This window comes from Nerophis lumbriciformis, linkage group LG35, assembly GCF_033978685.3.
Source record: "Nerophis lumbriciformis linkage group LG35, RoL_Nlum_v2.1, whole genome shotgun sequence".
Taxonomy (NCBI): domain Eukaryota; kingdom Metazoa; phylum Chordata; class Actinopteri; order Syngnathiformes; family Syngnathidae; genus Nerophis; species Nerophis lumbriciformis.
Genome location: NC_084582.2, coordinates 9559055 through 9587009, shown reverse-complemented (window position 1 = coordinate 9587009; position 27955 = coordinate 9559055). Strand labels below are relative to the sequence as shown.

At 40.5% G+C, this 27955-nt stretch overlaps 1 protein-coding gene across 1 annotated transcript in view; it reads right to left on the bottom strand.

The window, feature by feature from the left end:
- Positions 1-90: 90 nt before the first annotated feature.
- Positions 91-27955, bottom strand: part of LOC133575095 (synaptopodin 2-like protein) — a 44170-nt gene continuing 16305 nt past the window's right edge. The window contains exons 2-4 of the mRNA XM_061927561.2: positions 25457-26611; positions 5851-7880; positions 91-3843 (exon numbers count right to left, since the gene is read on the bottom strand). Of these exons, the coding sequence (XP_061783545.2) occupies positions 2608-3843; positions 5851-7880; positions 25457-25613 (3423 nt within the window). The 5' untranslated portion in view covers positions 25614-26611 and the 3' untranslated portion in view covers positions 91-2607. The remainder of the gene's footprint in view (positions 3844-5850; positions 7881-25456; positions 26612-27955) is intronic.

Genomic DNA, 27955 nt, shown 5'->3' with positions numbered 1-27955 from the left:
ATATATATATATATACACATATATATATATATATATATATATATACATATATATATATATCTACATCCTGAAAATATGCAAACAAAACTGTGTTTGGATAATTGATACTTCAAACTTGCATAAATAAATATAACATGAATATAACATAACTTGGCTTCTGAGAGCTTCAAAATGTAGTGAATAAAATACTAAAGTTGTTGATAAACAAGCAATTATTTTGATAATTAAATATGGTCATTTTAAATGAATTATTATGATAATTTAAAATTAATTATTTCAAATATGTTTATTTTAATGTAAAATTCTATGGCTGGATGTAATAAGGAGTCAGAAAAAATAAAAATTAAAATACAATTAATTTTGATGTTTTTAGCAAAATATACCGTATTTTCCGCACTATAAGGCGCACCTAAAAACCACAAATTTTCTCAAAAGCTGACAGTGCGCCTTATAACCCGGTGCGCTTTGTATATGGATTAATATTAAGATTCATTTTCATAAAGTTTCGGTCTCGTAACTACGGTAAACAGCCGCCATCTTTTTTCCCGGTAGAACAGGAAGCGCTTCTTCTTCTACGCAAGCAACCGCCAAGGTAAGCACCCGCCCCCATAGAACAGGAAGCGCTTCTTCTTCTACTGTAAGCAACCACCCGCCCGCGTAGAAGAAGAAAAAGCGCGCGGATATTACCGTACGTTTCATTTCCTTTGTGTGTTTACATCTGTAAAGACCACAAAATGGCTCCTACTAAACGACAGGGATCCGGTTCATGAAAAGACGCAATCTCTCCAACCGCACACGGATTACTATTTCACAGCAACTGATATTCCTGTGAACCGCACTTTGGATACAACGGGAGCACGTACGGTGAATATTCGCACCACAGGGAATGAGAAGTCATCCTTCACTGTGGTTCTAGCTTGCCATGCTAATGGCCAGAAACTTCCACCCATGGTGATATTCAAAAGGAAGACCTTGCCAAAAGAGACCTTTCCAGCCGGCGTCATCATAAAAGCTAACTCGAAGGGATGGAGGAAGAAAAGATGAGCGAGTGGTTAAGGTAAGTTTAAGTTTACGCGAAGAGGCCGGGTGGCTTTTTTCACGCAGCTTCGTCCATGTTGATATACGATTCCATGCGCGCCCACATCACGCTGGTTTTAATATATTATTAAAGTTTGACTGACCTATTTGACTGTTTTTTTGACATTCCTTTAGCGCAGTTAGATGCGGCTTACAACACGGGGCGGCTTATAGGTGGACAAAGTTTTGAAATATGCCGTTCATTGAAGGCGCGGCTTATAACCCAGGGCGCCTTATGGTGCGGAAAATACGGTAGTAAAAATTTATTTAGTTTTTTTTTTTTTTTTTAATTAATAAATATATTTATTTTTAGGTAAGATAAACATAATAATACAATGTATCTCTAGTCTGGATGATTTAGTTCTTGTCACCCTGTTGTGCTCCCGTAGTGAAAAAAGGCTGTCCTCACTCAGGTCCGCATGGAGCTGGAGGGGGCGTGGCCTCCAGCTCCGGCTGAAAATCGGGAGATTTTCGGGAGAATATTTGTCCCGGGAGGTTTTCGGGAGAGGCGCTGAATTTCGGGAGTCTCCCGGAAAATTCGGGAGGGTTGGCAAGTATGTCAATACAACACTATCGCTAACAAGAGTTAATCCAAGATAATCCGATAATATTATAATAAATAATATTTAGAAATCAAGAACCGATTGATTGATCTTTGATTTTCCCCAATAGTCAAGCTAAATTAGTCAAATGCCCATTCATTCCTTATGCATACTAGTTTCTTAAACCCCTGAACTTGCATGTCAACAGACAGCATTTAAAAATCTAGGAAATCATATGAAACAAGTTCATTGCAAATATAGCAAAAGGAGATCTTCTAGTTTAATCGAACTGGGGTATCAATGATTCACATCCCTTTTCAACTCCCATTACTACCTTCTTGATGCCTGCTGCGTCTCTGCAAAATGTACATTCATTTGAATAAAGGCAGTATAACAAGAAACACGTACACTACATTACACTGGTTACTGCACTATGTATTGCAATTTTCTATTAACTAGAATAGCAGTATGCGATAAATTCTTCAGTCATTTGTGATTAACAATCACTGTATGATAAAAATGAACAGTCTCCAATATGTGGTGAACAGTAAAATGAAAATGTTTCATTAAAGTAGCGTACAGTTTATTAGTTTGTTTTACACATTCCTCACTTCAAGCATTTGTTGTGTCTTGAAATGTAAAAGTATTTGCATTATGACTCTTGTCAGGCCAGTAAACAATGATTATAACATTCAAAGCTAATCTATCAATGCTAATGAGCTATAGCCAGGTATGCATGTTGTGAGCCTGCAAAGTATAACATTTAAAGTGAATACAAAAAAATATCTTTGGTTATTTTGAGTGTGCACTTTTGGTATGCTGGAAGCGTACAAGCTACCACAACTGTATGTAAAAAGCTTGTTCTTGTCATTGTAAGAGCATAAGATACAATACCAATTGCATTATGAAACAACATTTTCATGGTCCAAGATCTGTGTCGGTAATTGTGTGTGTTTAAGAAAAGTCTATGGAAGCAAATATCAGGATCTTACAGGTCAGTAGAGATGGCGCTTTTCTTTACCCTCAAACTTCCACCCCAGCCGCGGGGACAGGTATTGTAAGAATGCATGCCAGGTGACCGCAGGCCCGAGTCCTCTGACTCAATGGAGGCGTCAGAATCAGTGAGGGAGCGTGTGTTGTAGAACCTCACAGGTGAGCAGATCCTCTGCGTTGGTGTTGGTGGGGGACTGGTGAATGTTGGCGACCGGGCACCCAGTGGCTGTGACTGAAAGGAGTTAATGGGAGGTTTGCAATCATAGCCATGGTGGGAAAATCCCACAGGTGATATGGGAAGACTGTGACCGCTCAGTGCACCTGGAGAAGGGCTGTTTTTACGTTTGGCTGCATTAATGATGTTCTTTGCCAAGATCCGATGATTGGCCTTGGAGTCGAGATTATTATTGACTGGAGACATACAGCGACTGTCCCTGGGTAGGGGTAGAGGAGAGGATGCAGAGGATATGGACAGACGGTGAGCAGAAGGGAAGGACAAACTACTATGAGAAAGCGCAGGCGACTGGGAGCGTGAGCCCCAAGGTGGAGAGACAGGAGAAGTGGTTGTCATTGGTTTGGAAGGTCTAGAAGACTGAATGATCATCGGTGATTGACACCTTGGACTCCAAGGAGGAGAATGCTGAGATGCATTTGCAGATGTTTGAAAAGGTCTGGATGAAGAAACTGAGGAGAGGGTAGAGAAGTGGCTACTCATGCCCACCACAGGGGACTGGCATCTAGATCCCCTAGGTGGAGAGAGTGGGGAGGTGCTTGTAGATGTTCTAGATAAAATGTGCGTAGCATTTGAAGATTTCGGGTTGACTACGGGGGACTGGCATCTTGAACCCCACGGAAGAGAACGAGAAGAATTTGATGTTTGGGGCTTGTAATCATGAGCAGATGGATTGGTGTTAGATTGGGCATTCTGGCCAACCATTGGGGAATGGCACCTTGATCCCCATGGGGGGGAGCATGGAGATGTGGATGTCTGGGGTAGCCTGGAAACGGATGAAAGAGTGGAAAGCTTGACATTTTGGTGACCCATTGGAGACTGGCTTCTACTACTGGAAAACGGAACAGGGGAAGTGACTGATCGGATGGGGGTGGTTGAGGAGGGGCGGTTAGTTTGAAGGCTGGACGTCCATGTTGGACCATCTGTGCTGATGGACTTCTTGGTGAGGCCAAGCTGTGTGTCACTGGGGGGTTCAACTGTGTAGAACTCCTTCGGTTTCTGTTGGACCATAACAAACATAACTTTTACTGTACATAGACACAATAATTCATAACATTGGCAACATGACAGTAGTACACCATCCATCCATCCATTTTCTACCGCTTATTCCCTTTTTTTTGGGTCGCGGGGGGCGCTGGAGCCTATCTCAGCTACAATCGGGCGGAAGGCGGCGTACACCCTGGACAAGTCGCCACTTCATCGCAGGGCCAACACAGATAGACAGACAACATTCACACTCACATTCACACACTAGGGCCAATTTAGTGTTGCCAATCAACCTATCCCCAGGTGCATGTCTTTGGAGGTGGGAGGAAGCCGGAGTACCCGGAGGGAACCCACGCAGTCACGGGGAGAACATGCAAACTCCACACAGAAAGATCCCGAGCCTGGGATTGAACCCAAGACTACTCAGGACCTTCGTATTGTGAGGCAGATGCACTAACCCCTCTCAACTATATACATGAAAGGGCCTATTCCACTCTTAGATAATTGTAAATGACATTTACTAGAACCTTAGCATTCAGGTCATCACTATGAATTTACATTTCTGACATGTGTTTCTGCAATAAGCCTGGCCAATATCCCTTGTCGACCTAGTTTTATGTGAGTTTCTCATGTTACAGTTATGTGACCTTTGCGGCAAGATGAGGTTTGTTGGCTGAAGCCCACATAAGATAACCCCAATAAACACAACAAATCATCTTGAAGACTACTAATTCATTTGAAACTTTGGAAAAAGATTATTTAGCAAGTTTAGGACTTTTTAAATGCTACAATGTTGTCTGTCTATCTGTGTTGGTCCTGCGATGAGGTGGCAACTTGTCCAGGGTGTACCCCGCCTTCCGCCCGAATGCAGCTGAGATAGGCTCCAGCACCCCCCGCAACCCCAAAAGGGACAAGCGGTAGAACATGGATGGATGGACAGGTGAAAGGTAATTTGAGCCTCTCAAGACCGAGGGTAAACAATGTTTTTTCGTACCCCCGATTGGCAAAATATATCAAAGTGACAAGCACAATGCCAGTTGTCTTTGATATAATACAAAACAGTAATGTACAAGATTATCAGAGACAAATTATTTATGAGTGTGATGCACTGTCAGCAAGAAAAGGCAAGAAAGTGACACATTAAAAGTGAAATGAATGCTTGAGTGAAAATATGAAATTAGAAAAAGGAGAACAAGGTCACAGGCGAGAGAGCGCATAAAGCTTTAATCAGAGAAGAAACGATTCAGCTAAAACACAAAAACACAATTAGAATAGACAGTGAATGAAGGTTTATGAAGTGAAACAGACATGCAAACTCTGTAGACTGAATCAACAGCGACTGATTATTTCCTGTGAACAAACACTTCTGAAATTGCTGCTTGAAGTCATGAAAACAATTTAGATGGAGGTCCTATAAGAAGCAAATTAGTATGCAGGCTGCAGATGGGAAACATCAAAGAATCCAAGTATGCAGCAAAATTTGGAGTAAAAAAAAAAAAGTGTGGTGAGCAGAGCAAATCACCCTGAAGATATAAAGACATAAAAGGAGCTCTCTGGCTGCATTTTTGTGTCAGTGAGAGGCATTAAATTGCGAATCATTGCTCATAAAGCAGATGCCACATTTGTCAGAGTGCTTTGTACCAGCATCACCCTGTTTCTCAAATAACCGAAAGAAACAGTGGAAAAAGGGGACAGTTATTCATTTTATTTACGTACTCAAGATGGAAGTCCGATGGCTTGCAAACTCATCTGATTTATATTTGAACTAAGGAAACTTCTTTATAGGTGTTATGCTGGGTAATTAGCAGTTTAATGCAAATTGTTCTTTTGGTGAATGCCTAAATTGCATATTAAATTTAAAACGTGTGACCCTGCTGGACAATTAACTGTTTAAACATATGGCTAATAAAATATTTGGATTAAAAAAAGTAGAGACACAGGAAGAAGCAAGTGAAGGTGTAAGTTTAGTAGACATGCTATAAGCCAGATCACTTCTTAAAAGATAAATGGCCTCCACACCTGTGGTTCAAGCCCTGCCTTTTTGGCAGAAAATCTTGGCCTCGGTGCTTGAATTCCCATCCGAGGAGATGACACACGGCCTGGAGAAAAAGCGGCTGATGGCTGCCCACAAGCTGGACTTGATGCTGGATACTCTGCTCCTGTGGTGTGGCTAAGAGGGAGTGAGGGAGATTTACACGGGACACTAAAGTGAGAGACAGGGTTGTTGGGCAAGGAAGTCTGTCTAGAGAACGACTGAGGTGACATCTGGTGCCTGGACTGTGGTGCTCCTTTGGGTAGTGTACTCAACGGGTCCTTGACAGGCTTCAGTATGAAGAGGGAAGAGTTAAGCTGGTAGGGCCGGTGTCTTGACAAGTCCATCTCTATCTTGGAGCAACCATTCTCTAGGGGAGGTGCCTCTTGAACCTGTTCTGATGCTGGTGTTGTTTGTCTTGGTTTTGGCTTGGTGGTTTGTTGAATCTTTATGTTGTGCGCAAGCTGAGCACACATATCTGAGTTTTTAGCAATAGCCTTGACCCTACCTGGCATGTTTGATGGGTAAACCCAAGATGGTGGCAGAGACATTGTCGGAGACGGCGATCTTATATGGTGACCTGGGTTCTGAGTCTCAACTACATATTTCTCCATTCTGGACCGACGCTTGGCAAACAGCTCTGCACCCTTTCCCGATGCATCATTCAGGGTGTGTTCTGGTTTATGCTCTACCCTTGTGTACGTTCTGGAGCTCTTAAGACAGGAGGTCCATTCTGGAGCTTTGGCTTCTTCAGCTTCGCCTTCGTCTTTTGCAAGAAAATTGGATGCCTCTGCCCCAAGGGCCAATAACTCCTCCTCAGATGAGGGTTCAGGCACACCTCTGTGTCTATGTTTCTTCTTTTCATCCACCCCCTGCACTAAAGAGAGCAGCTCAGGGTTCGGTGCTACAACCGCCTTCTCTTTGAACGTGAACATTGACTTTTTACTTGCTCGTCTGGTAGCATTATCCTCAAGTATTCCTGTTTTTATCGGCGGTGTTGACTTTCTTTCCACAAAGGGTTGGGGAACAAAGCTAAAAGGCTTTGGGGCTGTGGGGGGTCCATAATGCGGTACTGGGATCGAAGCAGCAGTCTGAGATGCTGTAGATACAGGGAATTGGGGTAGAAGAGAGGGGTTTTGAGACATGACAGGTGGTGTGGAGTATTCAGTCTTTGGAGGCTTGTTTGTGAAGGCTGGTAGGGGAGGTGTGGGATATGCCGGAGGAGGAGGTGGTGGAGGTGACATTGCCACTGGCTGGGGAGCAGTAAAGGCAGAAGGAGCAGGGAGGCTATGTATGACGGGACTGGTGGCCTCTTGGGATTGCACCGTCAGTGGTGAGAAAAAAGGCCTGGCAGTGCGATTGATGATAGTGTTCTGCTTCGATGTAGAGACAAATATCCTCTCGGGTCCATCAGTACTATGGCAGCCATTGGGAAGTTTTCCCAGGGGAGGTGGCACCGTGTGACCTTCATTTGTCTCCGTTTCACTTTCAACAAGACTCATGACAATTGGATTAGTGTTTTCTCTTCCAGGTGGGAGCTCATCCTTGACTTTGTCGTCCCCGTCCTCATCTTCTTGCTCCTCCACCTCCTTTACAGGGAGGAAATGTCTGTCTTGCATAAAAGTGTGCTCAGTGTCATCTTCTTTTTGATAATGGTCACCTTGCTCTTCCATGTTATCACCTGCTCCTGGTAGATTCCCAGTAGGCACTAATGGCGGCTTGATAGAAGTGCAATTCTTAAAGTTCAAGTCTCTATCTTTCTCCTCACGACTCCTCTCTGCCCATGTCAGTTTGTTACATGAGGGGTTGTCTTTCACATTCCTGGCGATGTTGTCCTTCGACACCTCTCCGCTGCTTTCCAGTGTAAAGGCGGTGACTCTCTGCCTGCGCCGGTTGAAGAGTTGCACGCCTCTGGAGCTGGAGTTGGAAGGCACAGTGAGCTGAGCAGCAATGATGTGACTCTTTAGGCGAGCCTCTTTCAGTTCCTTTTCGGATAGGCTGACACTCCTGGTCAAATCTGAAAGGGAAAGGTAAAAGACATCACAGTTAATAATAGGAAAACATAGTACTTGTCATTCTCTTAAGATACGTTTGAGTTATGGGACCCTTCAAGAATGGGCTTTGTTTAATAGCACACATTTAAACAAATATGACTCCCGAACCCGGGGGTCAGCAACGCGTGGCTCTCGAACCACAAGCCGGCCCTAGTGGCTCCCTGGAGCTTTTTCAAAAATGTATGAAAATGGAAAAAGATGAGGAAATAAATACATTTTTTGTTTTAATATGGTTTCTGTAGGAGGACAAACATGACAAAAACCTTCCTAATTGTTAGAAATCCCACTGTTTGTATTAAACGTGCTTCACTGATGAGAGTATTTGGCGCGCGCCATTTTGTCCTACTAATTTCGGAAGTCCTTGAACGCACTGTAGTTTGTTTACTTGTACACCTTTCTCCGACGTTGCCACAGAAATTTGTGTTTTATGCTACTCCTTCTTTGTCTCATTTTGTCCACCAAAGTTTTTATACTGTGCGTGAATGCACAAAGGTGAGTTTTGTTGATGTTATTGACTTGTTGGAGTGCTAATTAGGCATATTTGGTCAGTGCATGATTGCAAGCTAATCGATGCTAACATGCTATTTATGTTAGCTGTATGTACATAATGCATCATCATGCCTTGTATTTTGGGTATATTTGAGGTAATTTTAATTGCAGTTTACGTTTACTTCAACTTGAACACACACATTTACCTTTGGTCATTCTAAGCCAGTAATTTCCAGGAGTTACTGTATCTCACCCTCTGAGAAGCCTGCGTTTTAGTAATGTTTTCCAATGTTGTAAAAATGTGTAGAATAAATATTACATTTCAACATTTTTATCAACAAAGATTTGCGTCGGCCTGCGACACATAGTCATTTTGATAGTAGGCTAATACAGTCACTTACATCATGTGTTGCCTTCATTATAACACTTATATAAGACTTTACATTTTTTGCGGCTCCAGACAGATTTTTTGGGGGTATTTTTGTTCCAGTATGGCTCATTCAACATTTTGGGTGGCCGACCCCTGCCCTAAACTATCAAATTACAATTTCACCAGACTGCTTTGAAAAACAAAAGGTGAGAAATAGCAACATTATTTTTAACAAGCCTGAGATTTACTACTGTATTTGAATGCTACATAATTGATTTTAGGCCACATACTTCATAAAAAGTATATTAATATTGTCTCATCCTGCGTGGGAGGGAGGTGAGTTGATACCTGAACCATGGGGCGGTATAGCTCGGTTGTTAGAGCGGCCGTGCCAGCAACTTGAGGATTGCAGGTTCAATTCCCACTTCCGCCATCCTAGTCACTGCCGTTGTGTCCTTTGGCAAGACACTTTATCCACCTGCTCCCAGTGCCACCCACACTGGTTTAAATGTAACTTAGATGTTGGGTGTCACAATGTAAAGCGCTTTGATTCACTAGAGAAAAGCGCTATATAAATATAATTCACTTCACTTCACTACGTGCTGGGGTAGAGCATGCAGCAGGTGAGTTGAGAGAATGAATTAATTCATCATGTATTTTTTTGAATATTACAAAAAGATTCTTGTTTGAGGAAAAATATATTTTTTGGAGAGTAAGAGATAAATCTCAGCTCAGACTTTCTCGGAGCAGTCGCTGCTTCCAGGTGTCACATCTCTAAAATCAGTTGGCGTGTTTTTACTTCCCACATGTATTATTACCGTATTTTTCGGACACTAAGGCGCTCCGGAGTATAAGTCGCACCGGCCAAAAATGCATAATAAAGAACAAAAAAAACACATATATAAGTCGCATTTTTTGGGGGAAATTTATTTGATAAAACCCAACACCAAGAATAGACATTTGAAAGGCAATGTAAAATAAATAAAGAATAGTGAACAACAGGCTGAATAAGTGTACGTTATATGAGGCATAAATAACCAACTGAGAACGTGCCTGGTATGTTAACGTAACATATTATGGTAAGAGTCATTCAAATAACTATAACATATAGAACATGCTATACGTTTACCAAACAATCTGTCACTCCTAATCGCTAAATCCCATGAAATCTTATACGTCTAGTCTCTTACGTGAATGAGCTAAATAATACTATTTGATATTTTACGGTAATGTGTTAATAATTTCACACATAAGTCACCCCTGAGTATAAGTCGCACCCCCGGCCAAACTATGGAAAAAAACTGCGACTTATAGTCCGAAAAATACGGTAAAAAGAAGTGAGCCGCTATGTAAATCAACCAAAATAACTCACCAGGGATGAGTACCTTTCACATTTGAATCAATACGGTTCTGTCATGTCTGTGTAGTCATGTTTTGTTTTAGTCATGTTTTGTTTTGTTTAGTTATTGAACTCTTTAGTTTCTGGCTTTTCACTCCCTTGTCTTGTTTCCATGGTTACCCATTAGTTTCACCTGTTCCACGTTTGGACTCATTGTGCATTCTTGTTTGTCACCATAGCAACCCATTAGTTTTCACCTGCCCTCACGACTCACGCACCTGTCTTTAATCATGTCACTATTATTTAAGCTACCAGTTGCCAGGCTGTCTGTCTGGCGACATCATACCCCTGACACTCTGCTTCCCACTCTGTTTACCTCTGCGCACTTCATGCCATGTCCAAGTAAGTTGTTTCTATTCATGCCACAGTTAGCGACTTTTGTTCATGTCCTTAGTTTTTTGCACACGTGCAAGTATTTGTTTCATTTGTCAAGTTTGTACTTCCGCCTTGTGCGCACCTTTAGTTTGTTTCTTTTGTTATAGTAAAAATAATTATGTACTCCCATTCCTCTCTCGCTCGAGCCAACTTTCCGTTGCCTTCTGGAAAAACAAAATCCAAGTACCAAGTCTTGACAGGTTCCGATTCCTGGTACCTGGGAATCTATACCGGTACTCAATAGTGCCAATTTGGTCATTCTTTTTTTTTTTTATTGACATTTAATAGTGAGTTTATAATAATGGTCTTGTCCAATTGTCATATCTTGTTTTCTTACATTTCTGAGTCTCATTTGCAAATATTATATAAAAGACTTTGCATGCAGTTGCAATTCCAAGACGTTAGACCTTAGCCAGATGTACCGTATTTTTCAGAGTATAAGTCGCACCGGAGTATAAGTCGCACCTGCCGAAAATGCATAATAAAGAAGGAAAAAAACATATATAAGTTGCACTGGAATATAAATCAAATTTTTGGGGACATTTATTTGATAAAACCCAACACCAAGAATAGACATTTGAAAGGCAATTTAAAATAAATAAAGAATAGTGAACAACAGGCTGAATAAGTGTACGTTATATGATGCATAAATAACCAACTGAGAACGTGCCTGGTATGTTAACGTAACATATTATGGTAAGAGTCATTCAAATAACTTTAACATATAGAACATGCTATACGTTTACCAAACAATCTGTCACTCCTAATCGCTAAATCCCATGAAATCTTACACGTCTAGTCTCTTACGTGAATGAGCTAAATAATATTATTTGATATTTTACGGTAATGTGTTAATAATTTCACACATAAGTCGCTCCTGAGTATAAGTCCCCCGGCGAAAACTATGAAAAAAACTGCGACTTATAGTCCGAAAAATACGGTACATAAAATCCATTTGTTTGCACACAAGAATATTTTATTAATAGTATTGAGGCTCTTTAGGATGTGCTGCTATCAGACACAGCTCGCCGTGCTCTGCATTGGACTGATCGCCCTGGAGGTGTAGCGTTCCTCTTGGAAAAGGTGATGATCCTTCCGCAGGATCACATCCGCTGGTATTATGTTTACTTCCTCTATTCAGTCAAATTTGATGTCCTTTTTGTGCTGCGCCAATACCGAGGACCTCACGAACTGCGCCTTAACCTTCTTTTGAGGTGAAAAAAGTCACATATGGGACATATTTTATATTCACGTATATTTTTAGAGCACAACCATGTGACATTACTGACAATTAATGACCAGTCAGTATAGACTACTACATATCATCATCAGTTTATTTCTCTTAAAACAAGCCATCAATTTGATTTATTGTGGATGATGAGCAAAACCAACCAATTTAGAATTGACTGTGAAAAACGTCTAGGACTTTGACACTGTTTAATAACTGAGTTCAGTTCATAAATTATAAATTATATTATTCAGCATGTCTCTTTTTAAATTGGCAGTTTGTTTTCCGAGCTTAAGAGTCCCGTTCCAGCCAGCAAAGTTATTTCCCCTGTAATCTGTTCAAGTCCCTCCCAGAGCATTCTTCCACTGCACAGAAAACCCCCTGCTTAAACTTCCAGCATGCCTGCTTTCTTAAGGCAACACTACAGCTTCCCTGCACAAAAAAACTCAAAAAAACCCTGTGAACTGCTTTCCATAAACGTACGACTTAATAAACCATCTTACAATTAAAGCATCATTAAAACTGTGCATTAGTCAGGAGCCTCACAACTGGTATGATCTGATGAACAATGCAGATTAAAAGGATAATTGCTGGTTCTGGTCACACATGTGATACATTATTAATCTCAGTCGTGTAATTCTGAATGACGGAAAAAAAAGACCATTACTCACTATTTGTTAACAACATCGATTGATCCAGGCAGCTACGTTATTAAAAGTAATTAAACGTCATTCAAAATAATTACCAATTGTTGTAACATTATGGATTGGAAGATGGCATATGAATGCATCTGTAACTGATTTTCCGAGGCAATTATGATGTCAAATGATGTCATATTTAATCGCTTTATTTAGATTTATTAGGCCTACAAACTTCAAACCCAATTTTTGGAAAGTGTGAAGACAAGGCCCCGGTGCGGCCAGATCGACAAAAGGACTTTTTTTTTATTAGCTTTTAACTTTTGAATCATTTGGCCGACTGGACCACACCAGAGCGGTGAAGCTTGAAATGAAATGTCCTGACTGTAAACATCCGCTCCTAGCGGGAAGCCAGATTAGTTATCAGGTAACGCACAGGTGCAAATCCAGGCAGATATTAACAACGTCCCGAAATAAATGCCCTTCCTAGAAATAAGGTGATTTATTTATTTTTTTTGGGTTGTTTGTTCATTTTAATTCCAATGAAATCTGGTTGGAATGTATTGCTGTTTTAAATCAAAATATAGCTTACTTCACCATTTATTATTTATTTATTTTTATTGTTATATTGTGAATAAATTGAGAACAGGAAGTTTTAGCAACTGCTATGTAAAGGAAAAGGGGGTAGGATTAAATAAGCTCTGCATCTTCCTACTCCCTTTCGAATATGTTGAATGGAGAAACTGGAAATTGTCATGTCTCATGTTGTATGCATGCATGTTCCAAATAAACTCAAACTCAACTCAACTCAACTCAACAGATCACATAAAGACATTTTCAGGGTTTAAACGATGAAATCAACAACATACCGTTAGCACATTCATAGTTCCATAGAAGAAAGACTAATTGTGACTTTACAAATGACTTCTTTTAAAGTTTTTCTTTCTCTTACCTCGCCCTGGTCACATTTAGAGCTCCACGGTTTTCTACTTCCCAAAGAGTTTTCCACTGAACTGCGTCTGCTGGCCTCGCACACCCCTTTCCCTTTCTGTAGTGTGCCACAAGCTCCAATTTCCTTTTCTTAGCAAGTCCAGCAGAACGCAGAGAGAGGGAGGGTGTTTGCAGCTGGAAAATGCACCGCCTGCATCTCCGCTGCACAACTTCAAATATAGACTTGTTTTTTGTTTTTTTTTGCAAGGGGTCTCGTGACTTCTTCGGTGAAACTAATGATGTCAGCTTTCTCTTTTGTTTCGACCGTTCAGAAGTATCCAATCCGTGACAAGTATTGAGCGGCTTATCTGCGTCTAATGTCCAGTGATGGCAGAAGTGTCTGATCCTTGTTGTGCTCCCTGGAAAAGGAGACCTTCTAGTTCAGGGTTTTTCAACCTTTTTTGAGCCAAGGCACATTTTTTTCATCGCAGAAAACATTAAAAAAATGAAACTCAGTAGCCGATATTGACAGTAAAAAGTCCTTCTCGCAATTGTTGGATATGAATTCAAACCATAACCACACATGCATCACTGTAACTCTCGTCTCAAAGTAGGGGTGTTGTCACGACCTGTCACATCATGGCGTGATTTATTTTGATTTTTTTTTTGTGTTTTCCTGCGTTTAGTGTTTTAGTTCTTGTCTTGCGCTCCTATTTTGGTGTTGATTGTCATGTACGGATGTACTTTCTGGACGCCGTCTGCTCCACACGCTGTAAGTCTTTGCTGTCGTCCAGCATTAATAATAATAATAAAAATAATGGATTAGATTTTATATCGCGCTTTTCTATTATTAGATACTCAAAGCGCTCACAGAGAAGTGGGAACCCATCATTCATTCACACCTGGTGGTGGTAAGCTACATTTGTAGCCACAGCTGCCCTGGGGTCGACTGACAGAAGCGAGGCTGCCAGTTTGCGCCTACGGCCCCTCCGACCACCACCTATCATTCATTCATCATTCATTCACCAGTGTGAGCGGCACCGGGTGCGAGGGTGAAGTGTCCTGCCCAAGGACACAACGGCAGCGATTTGGATGTCAAGAGGCGGGGAGCGAACCTGCAATCCTCAGGTTTCTGGCACGGCCGCTCTACCCACTATGCCATACCGCCCCCTATGATGATTATGTCACACCACGGTGAGGAATGTCTTGTTTTTATTTTTTCTGTCTTGTGATTTGCATGTTTTAGTTTGAAAAGTAAGTCTCCTCTCGTTTCAGGTCACTTGCTCTTCCTTTTGTGTCATCAGTCTGACGTCATCCCTGTTCCCTGATTGTTTCCACCTGTTCCCTATTACCCTCATGTGTCTTATAAGCCCACTCCTCCCTTTGTTTTGTGCCGGATTGTCTCGTTTATTCGTGCTCTCTAGCGCCATGCACATGTCCATGCCTTGCCTTACCTTGTCTCGTCTCTTGCTTATATGCCTTAATCCTGAATCCCTTCTTGCTATTTTGAGTTTTCCTTTTTTCCTCCTCAGCAGAGTGATTTTTTGTTATTCAGTTTATTCAGCCGAAATGGTGAGTTATCAGTTATTTTTCATTCTTTCCTCAAATTTTTGAGTGACAATTTGTGTTATACTTTATTAGATTAGATAGTGTAGAATGTTTCATAGCTGTTGTTTCTTCCTCCTGTTGGAGCATTTTTTGTTAATACATTTTATAGCATATACGGCGCCAATTATAATGCGTCTTTGCTTTTGTGTTTTCCTCAGTTCGGAGTGATTTTCGGTTGTTCCTATTTTTTGGAACCTTTTTCGCCGATTAGTTTTTTGGTTAATATAGATATTGTAATTCCTTGACTTTGGAGGTGAAAGGAAGCTGTCAAAATAAAAGCCTGTCAAAGTTCCCTACTCTGCATCTGATTTTCTTATTTAAATGGGGATAGCAGGTCCATTCTATGTGTCATACTTGATCATTTCGCGATATTGCCATATGTTTGCTGCAAGGATTTAGTAGAGAACATCGACGATAAAGTTCGCAACTTTTGGTCGCTGATAAAAAAGCTTTGCCTCTACCGGAAGTAGCAGACGAGTAACGTGACGTCACAGGTTGCGGAGCTCCTTACATCTGCACATTGTTTACAGTCATGGCCACCAGCAGTGAGAGCGATTCGGACCGAGAAAGCGACGATTCCCCATTAATTTGAGCGAGGATGAAAGATTTGTGGATGAGGAAAGTGAGAGTGAAGGACTAGAGGGCAGTGGGAGCGATTCAGATAGGGAAGATGCTGTGAGAGGCGGGTGGGACCTGATATTCAGCTGGGAATGACTAAAACAGTAACTAAACACAAGACATATTTATACTCTATTAGCCACAACACAACCAGGCTTATATTTAATATGCCACAAATGAATCCCGCATAACAAACACCTCCCCCCTCCCGTCCATATAACCCGCCAATACAACTCAAACACCCGCACAACACACTCAATCCCACAGCCCAAAGTACCGTTCACCTCCCCAAAGTTCATACAGCACATATATTTCCCCAAAGTTACGTACGTGACATGCACATAGCGGCACGCACGTACGGGCAAGCGATCAAATGTTTGGAAGACGCAGCTGCATGCGTACTCACGGTACCGCGTCTGTGCATCCAACTCAAAGTCTAACCTGGTAAGAGTCTCTGTTGTCCCAGTTTTCCACAGGCCAATGGTAAAGCTTGACTGTCATCTTCCGGGAATGTAAACAATGAAACACCCGGCTGTGTTTGTGTTGCTGCAGTCGACCGCAATACACCGCTTGCCACCTACAGCTTTCTTCTTTGCTGTCTCCATTGTTCAGTGAACAAATTGCAAAAGATTCACTAACACAGACGTCCAGAATACTGTGGAATTTTGCGATGAAAACAGACGACTTAATAGCTGGCCACCATGCTGTCCCAAAATGTCCTCCACAATCCGCGACGTCACATGCTGACGTCATCATACCGAGATGTTTTCAGCAGGATATTTCGCGCGAAATTTAAAATTGCCCTTTAGTAAGCTAACCCGGCCGTATTGGCATGTGTTGCAATGTTAAGATTTCATCATTGATGCATAAACTATCAGACTGCGTGGTCGGTAGTAGTGGGTTGAATTCAGTAGGCCTTTAGATACCTTTGTACCTGTACGCTGCCTCCGGCATATTGTGATCACGACAAACCGTGTTCCCGACATCAACAAAGAAATTAGCTACCTGCTGCCACCTACTGATATGCCGAGCTCTAGACAGCACGGACACTCAACAACGGCACAATATTTGCGGATTATAATTACTGGTTTGCATAAAATATTTTTAACCCAATTGCACACTGGTTGAAAAACACTGTTCTAGTTTATGTGCATCTGGATTAGTGCACTGAGCTCCAGTGGCTGACCTCTGCTGCCCTCCCTGTCTGTCTGTGTGTTTATTGTGCACTCTCCCCGAGCGCCTGGCCTCTTTGAACTCTCTGGGCAGAAACTCCAACCTGCAAGGGCTAGGGAGAGGAATTTCCTGTCCTCTAGCAGAGACAAAACTTGGCCCTGATGCAACAGATCACATTGTCAACGCCCACTTTTCTGTCCAGCTTTCACGACCTCATCCCTCCGTTCCCCTCGTCCTTGCATGGGCCTGAAAACTCCCACACGGCGGGAGGGTTTTAAAGTCAAGGGGGTAACCCTGCATTTTGTGTATCAAAGGTCAGATTACCCTGTCGGATGTTATCTTTCATCAGGCGCTGGCTGTGGGGATGAGTGGGGATGACAGCACCGGGCCCTGTGGCTGATGTGTGAAGCGGTATGGAAAAGACCGGGATTAACAGAGGTCCTGGGATCCTGCGGACTGAATGCGACCTAAACTCCTGGTGGATCCCATGGGGGAAATGAAAGAGCAGCCCAGAGGTTGAGAAGTAAGTCTATAGAGTTACTGTGTCAAAGGTCTCTGCAGAGGTGTAGCCTCCTACTTTTAAGATGCTATATTGTGTTAAATTAGGTACACCTGCATACGGTATTGAGATCTAATGCAAATCGTGTATAAATAAATTCTAATATTTTGCGCCCTCTCATTTAGCAACAAGTTCATGCAAACCACATTAGTTTCACACTTAGTGTTGTTATCATTTGGTAGTGATGTGCGGGTCGATACTGAAATATCAATACCGCCGATACCAGATCTATCTGTTCTGTATATCTATTCTCAAATCAAAATATCGATACTTTTGATACTTTGGTTATTTGAGATAAAGTGTATCATTAAAGTAAAAAGTAACTAAACTTGTGAATGAGGCAATGTGTCAATGGTGAATGCTTTTGTTTACACGTTCAGTAATTTCACATTGCCATGTTCATGTACCTAAACTGTGTCTTTTTTTATAGTAGTTCTTATTACTTCATTTAATTTAATGCTTTTATTATGTCACTCATTTCCTTTTGTTATGGTCTGAAACACCACTTTTCGTGCACTTTGTTTGATTTTGTCCTCTGTTTTGTCTGTTGTATTAGCTTGGCCATATTGTTACGCATGCCACAACCTCACTATAGTTCAGAGTTGTAAAAAAAACAAAAACAAACCAAAAAAAATAAAAAATATATATATATATATATATATATATATATACGTTAGGGCAGGGCAGGAAAAAAACACAGAGGCTATTTCATCCCTTCAAGCCTGTTTTGCAGGTTTCTCTGCTATTCAGGGGATTTTATTAATAAAATTAAAATTAAAATAAGATTTTGTTGGTAAAATCCCCTGAAGAGCAGGGAAACCTGCGAAACAGGCTTGTAGGTATAAAATAGCCTCTGTGTTTTTTCCTGACCTAACGTATATTCCACTCTACGCCGACATCGAGCACTGTATAACGGATAAACCACAGAAACCTCGACTATGTATGTATATGTATATATATATATATATATATATATATATATATAATGTTGATAATAACACTATATGATATAATAAATACTATATAATACAAATATACAATAAATAATAACAATTTTAAAAAACTGTATTCTTTATGCTATGTTATTATATGGAATACATAACTTTTACATTTTTTGCAGACACCTTAGGTACATTTGCATAAAGTATCGGATCCAAATTGTCGACACCAGCCTGAATTTTACTTGGTATCTGATCGGAAAGCAAATCAGTGGTATCGCACGTCACTTTGATTTGGAGCAGCTCTTAAATGAGGGAATCTCAACTAGTGGGTCTCGGGTCTTTGCCCGACCAAAAAAATAAACAAATAACAATGTACTCGTATGATCCAGTTTAAGAAACTGTTCAAACTAACGCCATTTTTCGTGTACTTTGTTGGATTTTGTCCTTTTCTGTTGTATTAGCTTGGCTATATTGCTCCGAATGCCACAACCTCAATAAAGTACATAAAATCCCCTGAAGAGCAGGGAAACCTGCGATTGTATTAATACAATCCCCTGAAGAGCACGGAAACCTGCGAAACAGGCTTGTAGGGATGAAATAACCTGTGTTTTTTCCTGACCTAACGTATATTTCGCTCCGGCATTAAGCACTGTATAACAGATAAAACACAGAAACCTTGACTATATATATATTGAAATTTGATATTATTCAACTCATATGTGAATCGTTGTTTTTATAATTTGTTACAAATTGAGAATTAGGAGTGAATACATGTTTTAGGAGTTGCTCTTAAGTGGGAAATGGTAGGATTAAATAAGCTTTGCCTCTCCTACTCATTTTTGGACATGTTGTAATGCGACATTAAAATAAGTGTAATATGTGATGTATCATCCTGAAAGTGTACACATGTTCAAAATAAAACTCAACTCAACCCAACAAATGCCACAATTTCCAAAGCATCATCAAATCATTAGTTTCATGCATTCTGGCACGAGCTTGCATGAAGTTCTGGATGCTTCTGAAGCCTGCGGTGTTTTGCAGTCTGGCTATGTTGTGACATCACAGCGAGTTGGACGTACATGAAGGAACTGCACTTTTTTGGGAATTTTGCCTATTGTTCACAATCATTATGAAAGACATGACGATGGATGTATTTTTTTATGCATTCTAAATAGTAAATACATGCAATGAGATGTCAGCTTACAATGGAGCCCATGGGAGCTGCTCTATTCTGCCTATAAAGCCCTTATAAAACATCCAAACACCTCCATTAAGGTTGTATATACATGATGCAAGTATATACATGGACACATTTATAATAATATTTAATATTTACGTGTTTTGATCATTTTAAGCGTAGGCGGCACATTCATTTCAAAAACACATTTTTTTAACATCACAACTGATTATTACTCACTGCAGACTTCACGAGAGCCAACAAACAAATACATCACTTACTGTACACTGTCTGCTGTCATTAGGATGCCGACTGCTAGGATGTTCATATATTCTCGTTGAGATGAAAAATGACTCTATAATTCTCGCGAAGAAAAGAAGGTGGAACCAGGCGTCTTTTTGTGTTGTTCTCACCATTCCTAAATATGTTGTCAAAGTGTACCAACTTGTTGGAATATGTCCTTGTTCTTCTACTATCCAGGTGAGAGACATGATTTATTATCTAGATTTAAAGTTTGACGAGCAAGGAAACAAGGAAGCAGCTGATCAGTCGATCACGCAAGCTCGTGATCACAGCACAAATAATTAGCCTACGTTAGCGCTTATAATAACAATCTCACTAATACTTGTTAATATTCAAGTCAAGATATGTAAATAGAGTATTGCTGGCACTTTTTGGACATTTTTTTATTGGGTTATATGGGCGGAATAGAGGACCTCCCATTGGCTTCGCTGTAAGCGGACTTTTATTATTATTATTATTATTTAAATGATAATAAATGAACATGTATTTATGTATTATTTATTTATTATTATTATCTATTGATACATTTATTTATTATTATTTAGTATTATATTATATTATTTAATATGCATGATAACAAAAAGGGTAATATTAAAAAAATGGATAGATCTTGATAGTCCAACACATACTGACTGGTACACACAAGCTGTGGAGATGATATCAGTAGAAAAAACTGCATTTAGTTTAGATAATAATGAGTCATACATTGGAATATGGGATCCATTATTTAAATGTGTTTTAACTATTAAATGAACCAAAATATGACTTATTATATCTTTGTGGAAAATATTGGATACAGTGTGTTGTCAAGCTTATGAGTGTAAGCCACTGTGACACTATTGTTCATTTTTTTATTTGTTTGTATTAATGTTTTTAATGATGGTATCAATGAGGGATTTTTAATCACTGCTGTTTTGGAATTGTTACTGATATTGATACTGTTGTTGATGGTATTCATTTTTGTTTCACTACTTTTGGATTGTTCCGTGTCATGTTTGTGTGTCCTCAATTGCTCTGTTTATTGCTATTCTGGGTGTTGCTGGGTCGGGTTTGGTATTGGAATTGGATTGCATTGTTGTGGTATTGTTGTGTATTGTTTTGTTGGATTGATTAATAAATTCATTAAAAAATAAATAATAATAAAATAAAATAAAAAAATAAAATAAAAAAATATATATTATTATTCAGTAAGAATGCATAAAAAAAATACATCTGTCGTCATGTCTTTCATAATTATTGTAAGCAATAGGCAAAATTCCAAAAGGGGCAACCTTTTAAAGGGGAGCTGCATTTTTGGGGGGAATTTTGCCTATTGTTTACAATAATTATGAGAGAAAAGAACACATTTGTCTTTTTTGGGGAGGGATTTTAAAGATGATGAAAACGCTTGAAAGATGTGGCTAATGAGAGTCACCGTTGTAGCCTCCGAAGCCCAGAACCCCTTGCAGCACTAACTCTTCCGGGACGCTACAATATACACCCCCCGCTACCCCCTACACTCCCTATCACAAATATGTTTATGTTTTAAACACATAAACCTTAGGCTTAGGTCAGGCTGTTTAGAAAAATAAGTACTAACCAAATGTACTGCAAAAGAAGGGACTCTTAAATAACTGACAAAAAATACATTTACATACAATTATGTTGTGCTAAAATAAATAAACAAAAATAATATTGAATACATATCATAACTAACCTGTCAATAAAATCTAAGTCCAACTGAAAATACAGCTTCATCACTTTAGTCATAATTGTTGCTAGAGATGTCCGATAATATCGGACTGCCGATATCATCGGCCGATAAATGCTTTAAAATGTAATATCTGAAATTATCGGTATCGGTTTCAAAAAGTAAAATGTATGACTTTTTAAAACGCCGCTGTACGGAGTGGTACACGGATGTAGGGAGAAGTATAGAGCAGTTGCGTCTCCCAGTCATACTTGCCAACCCTCCCGATTTTCCCGGGAGACTCCCGAATTTCAGTGCCCCTCCCGAAAATCTCCCGGGGCAACCATTCTCCAGAATGTCTCCCAATTTCCACCCAGACAACAATATTGGGGGCGTGCCTTAAAGGCCCTGCCTATGCGTGCCGGCCCAAACACATAATATTTACGGCTTTTCACACACACACAAGTGAATGTCTAGCATACTTGGTCAACAGCCGTACAGGTCACACTGAGGGTGGCCGTATAAATAACTTTAACACTGTTACAAATATGCGCCACACTGTGAACCCACACCAAACAAGAATGACAAACATCCGCACCGTAACACAACATAAACACAACAGAACAAATACCCAGAACCCCTTGCAGCACTAACTCTTCCGGGACGCTACAATATACACACCTCGCTACCCCCTCGCCCCTACCCCCCACCTCAACCTCCTCATGCTCTCTCAGGGAGAGCCTGTCCCAAATTCCAAGCTACTGTTTTGAGGCATGTTAAAAAAAATAATGCACTTTGTGACTTCAATAATAAATATGGCAGTGCCATGTTGGCATTTTTTTCCATAACTTGAGTTGATTTATTTTGGAAAACCTTGTTACATTGTTTAATGCATCCAGCGGGGCATCACAACAAAATTAGGCATAATAATGTGTTCATTCCACGACTGTATATATCGGTATCGGTTGATATCGCAATCGGTAATTAAGAGTTGGACAATATCGGGATATCGGATATCGGCAAAAAAGCCATTATCGGACATCTCTAGTTCAAACCCCGGCCGAGTCATACCAAACACTATAAAATTGGGACCCATTACCTCCCTGCTTGGCACTCAGCATCAAAGGTTGGAATTGGGGGTTAAATCACCAAAAATGATTCCCGGGCACAGCCCACTGCTCCCCTCACCTCCCAGGGGGTGATCAAGTGTGATGGGTCGAATGCAGAGAATCATTTCGCCACACCTAGTGTGTGTGTGACAATCATTGGTACTTTAACTTTACTTTACCGTACCTCAAATCAACCTACGCTGTCTTTCCATGAGATATAACATATTTGAGTTGAAAACTATGTTATATCTCATGTCATTTACCTAATGAGTCTGCTGGGTGGACATGCCAAATTAAGTTGCATAAGAATTCTACCTTCCTAATGATTTTGACAACGACGGGGGATTACCGTATTTTTCGGACTATAAATCGTAGTTTTTTTCATAGTTTGGCCGGGGGTGCGACTTATACTCAAGAGCGACTTATGTGTGAAATTATTGACACATTAGCGTAAAATATCAAATACTATTATTTAGCTCATTCACGTAAGAGACTAGACGTATAAGATTTCATGGGATTTAGCGATTAGGAGTGACAGATTGTGTGGTAAACGTATAGCATGTTCTATATGTTATAGTTATTTGAATGACTCTTACCATAATATGTTACGTTAACATACCAGGCACGTTGTCAGTTGGTTATTTATGTGTCATATAACTTACACTTATTCAGCCTGTTGTTCACTATTCTTTATTTATTTTAAATTGCCTTTCAAATGTCTATTCTTGGTGTTGGGTTTTATCAAATAAATTCCCCCAACAAATGCGACTTATACTCCAGTGCGACTTATAGTCCAGTGCGACTTATATATGTTTTTTTTTTCCTTCTTTATTATGCATTTTCGGCCGGTGCGACTTATACTCCGGGGCGACTTATACTCCAAAAAATACGGTAAACAGTCATGGCTGTCAGTCAGTGATGCTGTATATTTTATAGATGACATTTACATTGCTAACAGCCATGGATTTGGACTGCATGAAAACAGATGCTTCAGGGAGCATTTTGCAGTCTCCAGTTTCACAGATGAGTTTACTTTGCAACCCCTTTCTGCAAGACTTCGGCGAGGATGAACCCCAATTCAAGACTTTTTTTTTCTTTATCGAAACACGTCTTGTAAATAAATGTCTTATCGGTAATTAAAGAGTTGGACAATATCGGAATATCGGATATCGGCAAAAAAGCCATTATCGGACATCTGTAGTTCAAACCCCGGCCGAGTCATACCAAAGACTATAAAAATGGTACCCATTACCTCCATGCTTGGCACTCAGCTTCAAAGGTTGAAATTGGGAGTTGAACAGTGACGTGCAGTCACTAGAGGCAGGTGAGGCAGGGCCTCACCTGCCATCATGGAAAGAAAAAAAATGTAAAAAGAAAAAAAAAAATTATTAAATTGTTAAATGTATCCAGTGATTATACTATAAAGTTATTTTCCATTTAACTTCAACAGTTTTAGATTATTTTTATTTAAAATCGCTGAATTTTCACATTTGCCGTTCAAATACTGAGAAGAGACGGTGCGGTGATCAGCAGCCAGTTGAGGCACGTCACTCATTTGTGCCTCACCATGGATTGCGCAATGACTCGGCTAACTGCTGGCCTGCTGTGCAGTGAGACCGTATTGCTATATGAATTATATTATACATTTCCATAGTTTAGTTAGCTGAGGTATATAATGTACAGTGTATTTTGTCAACAACTGTATGTGTGTAACGTATTTCTTGTGCTGAGGGATCATTAAACGGCTGCAAAAGACGCACTGGCTGAGGCTCGCCTCCTGCACCACCGCTGTAGATTGCAAGCCCTGACGGGAGTGTTATATCAACTAAAGCCCACACTTAAACTTTACACATGCAAAATTGAATCTATTTAAAAAAGTTATTTCATAAGAAGCCAAAAAGTGCAAAAACAATAATGTTCGTGTTGGAGGAGTTGTGAATGACTGCAGGGCCACAACATTATGTACACCTGCAGACTGCAGGTGTACCTAATTCACAACTCCTCCAACACGAACATTATTGTTTTTGCATTTTTTGGCTTCTTATTGAATAACTTTTGTAACCTATTTTTATGGGCTTTCCTCTTTGTGATGTTAAGTTCCTGTTATGCGCTGTTATACAGTATATGCCTTGAGCTCTTATTTTGAAGGCGCCAAGAGCGGAAGTGATGACACGTTGGAGTGGAGCGGAAGTTTTTGAAAGAAGGTAAATAAAGTGGTCCTCGTGTAAACTGGAGCCTCCGTGTTTGTTATTTTGTAGTTTCATACAGTATAGGCGACATTTATAAACCCTCGGTTACACTTTTTTAAATAGATTCAATCTTGCACGTGGAAAGTTTAAGTGAGGGCTTTAGTTGATATAACACTCTCGTCAGGGGATGCATTAATCCAGCACAACAGCGGCTCATGGACTTATTTTATAAGTAAAGGTAAGACCATAATAACGTTTTTTTTTAATTAAATGTGCTTTTTTGTGTGCTACAGTTTGTATGTGTAAAGTTAAAGTTAAGTTAAAGTACCAATGATTGTCACACACACACTAGGTGTAATGAAATTTGTCGTCTGCATTTGACCCATCCCCTTGATCACCCCCTGGGAGGTGAGGGGAGCAGTGGGCAGCAGCGGCGCCGCGCCCGGGAATAATTTTTGGTGATTTAATAACCCCCAATTCCAACCCTTGATGCTGAGTGCCAAGCAGGGAAGAATGCTCGTATGAGCTTTTAAACATAACCCGTTAACTGCTGCCAATCAAATGGTGAATAAGATACTCTTTAGGGTTCATATGTTTGTAAATCTGACTGAGATGAAGTCAGTGCCTCACCAGCCATGAACCTCACCGCACGTCACTGAAGGTTGAAATTGGGAGTTGAATCACCAAAAATGATTCCCGGGCGTGGCCACCGTTGCTGCTCACTGCTCCCCCAAAATAAATCAACTCAATAAGAATAAACTCACTTGTTTTGCTGCTCATTTGGTCCGTCTTGAATCCTGTCGTTTCCGGTGTTACGTCTGTGCTCTCTTTCCCTAAGGTGTCTTGGAGAGGTTTCGTCAATCCTCCCGAACTCCAACTCACTCCCCGACGCAGAGACATGTGTCCTTGCTCCATCTCCATCTTTTCTTTAACTCCAGAGTTCAAGTGACTCTTCCGCAGCCAAGCAAAAAGTCCCTTCAAATGGGAGCGTTTGTCCCAGTTGGCGCCTTCTTGTTAAGATGAAACAGTCCTTTTTTAAAAAAAAAAAAAGTTTTGGTATGCACAGAAAATACGAAAATGGCGGCTGGCTGGTTTTCCAGTTGGATCTGTCCAAGTGTTTTATGTGGGCAGCTGAAGTTTGTCAGAAAATAAAACTGCTCTGGCTTTTGTCTTCATCAAGTGTCATTCCCTAACTATCTAACCAAGCCTCCCTCTAGGCAATGTTCCCCAGATGACTTCCACTGGACCACCGCCACAAAAATTGTGCAATTTCCCAGCTCTTCTTGGCCAAGAAAGCAGAGAAAACAGCCCAGTCTTCCTTATTTGCATCTCTCTAATACTCCTTTTTTTTTTCTTTTCCCAGACGTAGATCTTCCTCCTCCGCTATTTTTGGTCACCCGAGCATTCTCTCCGTCTGCTTCTAAATCTCCAGCCCGCAGATTATTTTTCTTTCAGCCAAAAGGATCTGCTCTTTATCTTGAAGATCATAACTCCAGTGTGACATAAAGGGAGCTGTGCATATGGTAGTTTCCCGCTGTTAGGTGCACGCGAGGAATATTAGTTTGCTCTGCTGAGGTCCCTCAAAAAACACACGGCTTTGCACCGAAACGCTTCAACCATTTGGAGGATCTTGTGTCACTTTTTATATATTAAAGCCAGACCGCCGCATCATTTTCCCCGCTAAGCCAAATATAGTATGTATTCATGACGGAAGGCGTCGTCTTGAATGGAGTTATGCTCGGGTTCTTCCCTTTGTTTGCTTGACTTTTTCTCCCAGTTTGCTCATGTTTAGTTTGGTGGAGCCTGTTTTGGCTTCAGACTTAATGTTGTGTTGAGGGAGTTTTTTTTTTTGGTTCTGAAGTGCAAAACAGGCAACTTGATCTAATCCCTCCGATGATCCAGGTCCCGTCCCAGGTCACCTGCAATACAAAAAAAAAACATATTTTATATTCTGCAGCATGGAGACTTGACCCACACTGCAAAAACTGAAATCTAAGTAAGATTACATATCTCAAATAAGGGTGATATTTGCTTATTTTTCTATGGCTGGTGAGGCACTGACTTCATCACAGTCAGATTTACAAACATATGAACCCTAAAGAGTATCTTATTCACCATTTGATTGGCAGTAGTTAACGGGTTATGTTTAAAAGTTCATGCCAGCATTCTTCCCTGCTTGGCACTCAGCATCAAGGGTTGGAATTGGGGGTTAAATCACCAAAAATGATTCCCGGGCGCGGCGCCGCTGCTGCCCACTGCTCCCCTCACCTCCCAGGGGGTGAACAAGGGGATGGGTCAAATGCAGAGGACAAATTTCACCACACCTAGTGTGTGTGTGACAATCATTGGTACTTTAACTTAACTTTAACTTTACACATACAAACTGTAGCACACAAAAAAGCACATTTAATAAAAAAACGTTATTATGGTCATACCTTTACTTATAAATGCGCCGCTGTTGTGCTGATTAATAAACCCCCTGACGGGAGTGTTATATCAACTAAAGCCCTCACTTAAACTTTCCACGTGCAAGATTGAATCTATTTAAAAAAGTGTAACCGAGGGTTTATAAATGTCGCCTATACTGTATGAAACTACAAAATAACAAACACGGAGGCTCCAGTTTACACGAGGACCACTTTATTTACCTTATTTCAAAAACTTCCGCTCCACTCCAACGTGTCAAAATTCCGCTCTTAGCGCCTTCAAAATAAGAGCTCAAGGCATATACTGTATAACAGCGCATAACAGGAACTTAACATCACAAAGAGGAAAGCCCATAAAAATAGGTTACAAAAGTTATTTAATAAGAAGCCAAAAAGTGCAAAAACAATAATGTTCGTGTTGGAGGAGTTGTGAATTAGGTACACCTGCAGACTGCAGGTGTACCTAATGTTGTGTCCCTGCAGTCATTCACAACTCCTCCAACACCAACATTATTGTTTTTGCACTTTTTGGCTTCTTATGAAATAACTTTTTTAAATAGATTCAATCTTGCACGTGGAAAGTTTAAGTGTGGGCTTTAGTTGATATAAAACTCTCGTCAGGGGTTGCCGTGCATTCTACGGAGGAGGCAAGCCTCAGCCAGTGCGTCTTTTGCAGCCGTTTTATGATCGCTCAGCACAATAAATACGTTACACACATACAGTTGTTGACAAAATACACTGTACATTATATACCTCAGCTAACTAAACTTTGGAAATGTATAATATAGTTCATATAGCAATACGGTCTCACTGCACAGCAGGCCAGCAGTTAGCCGA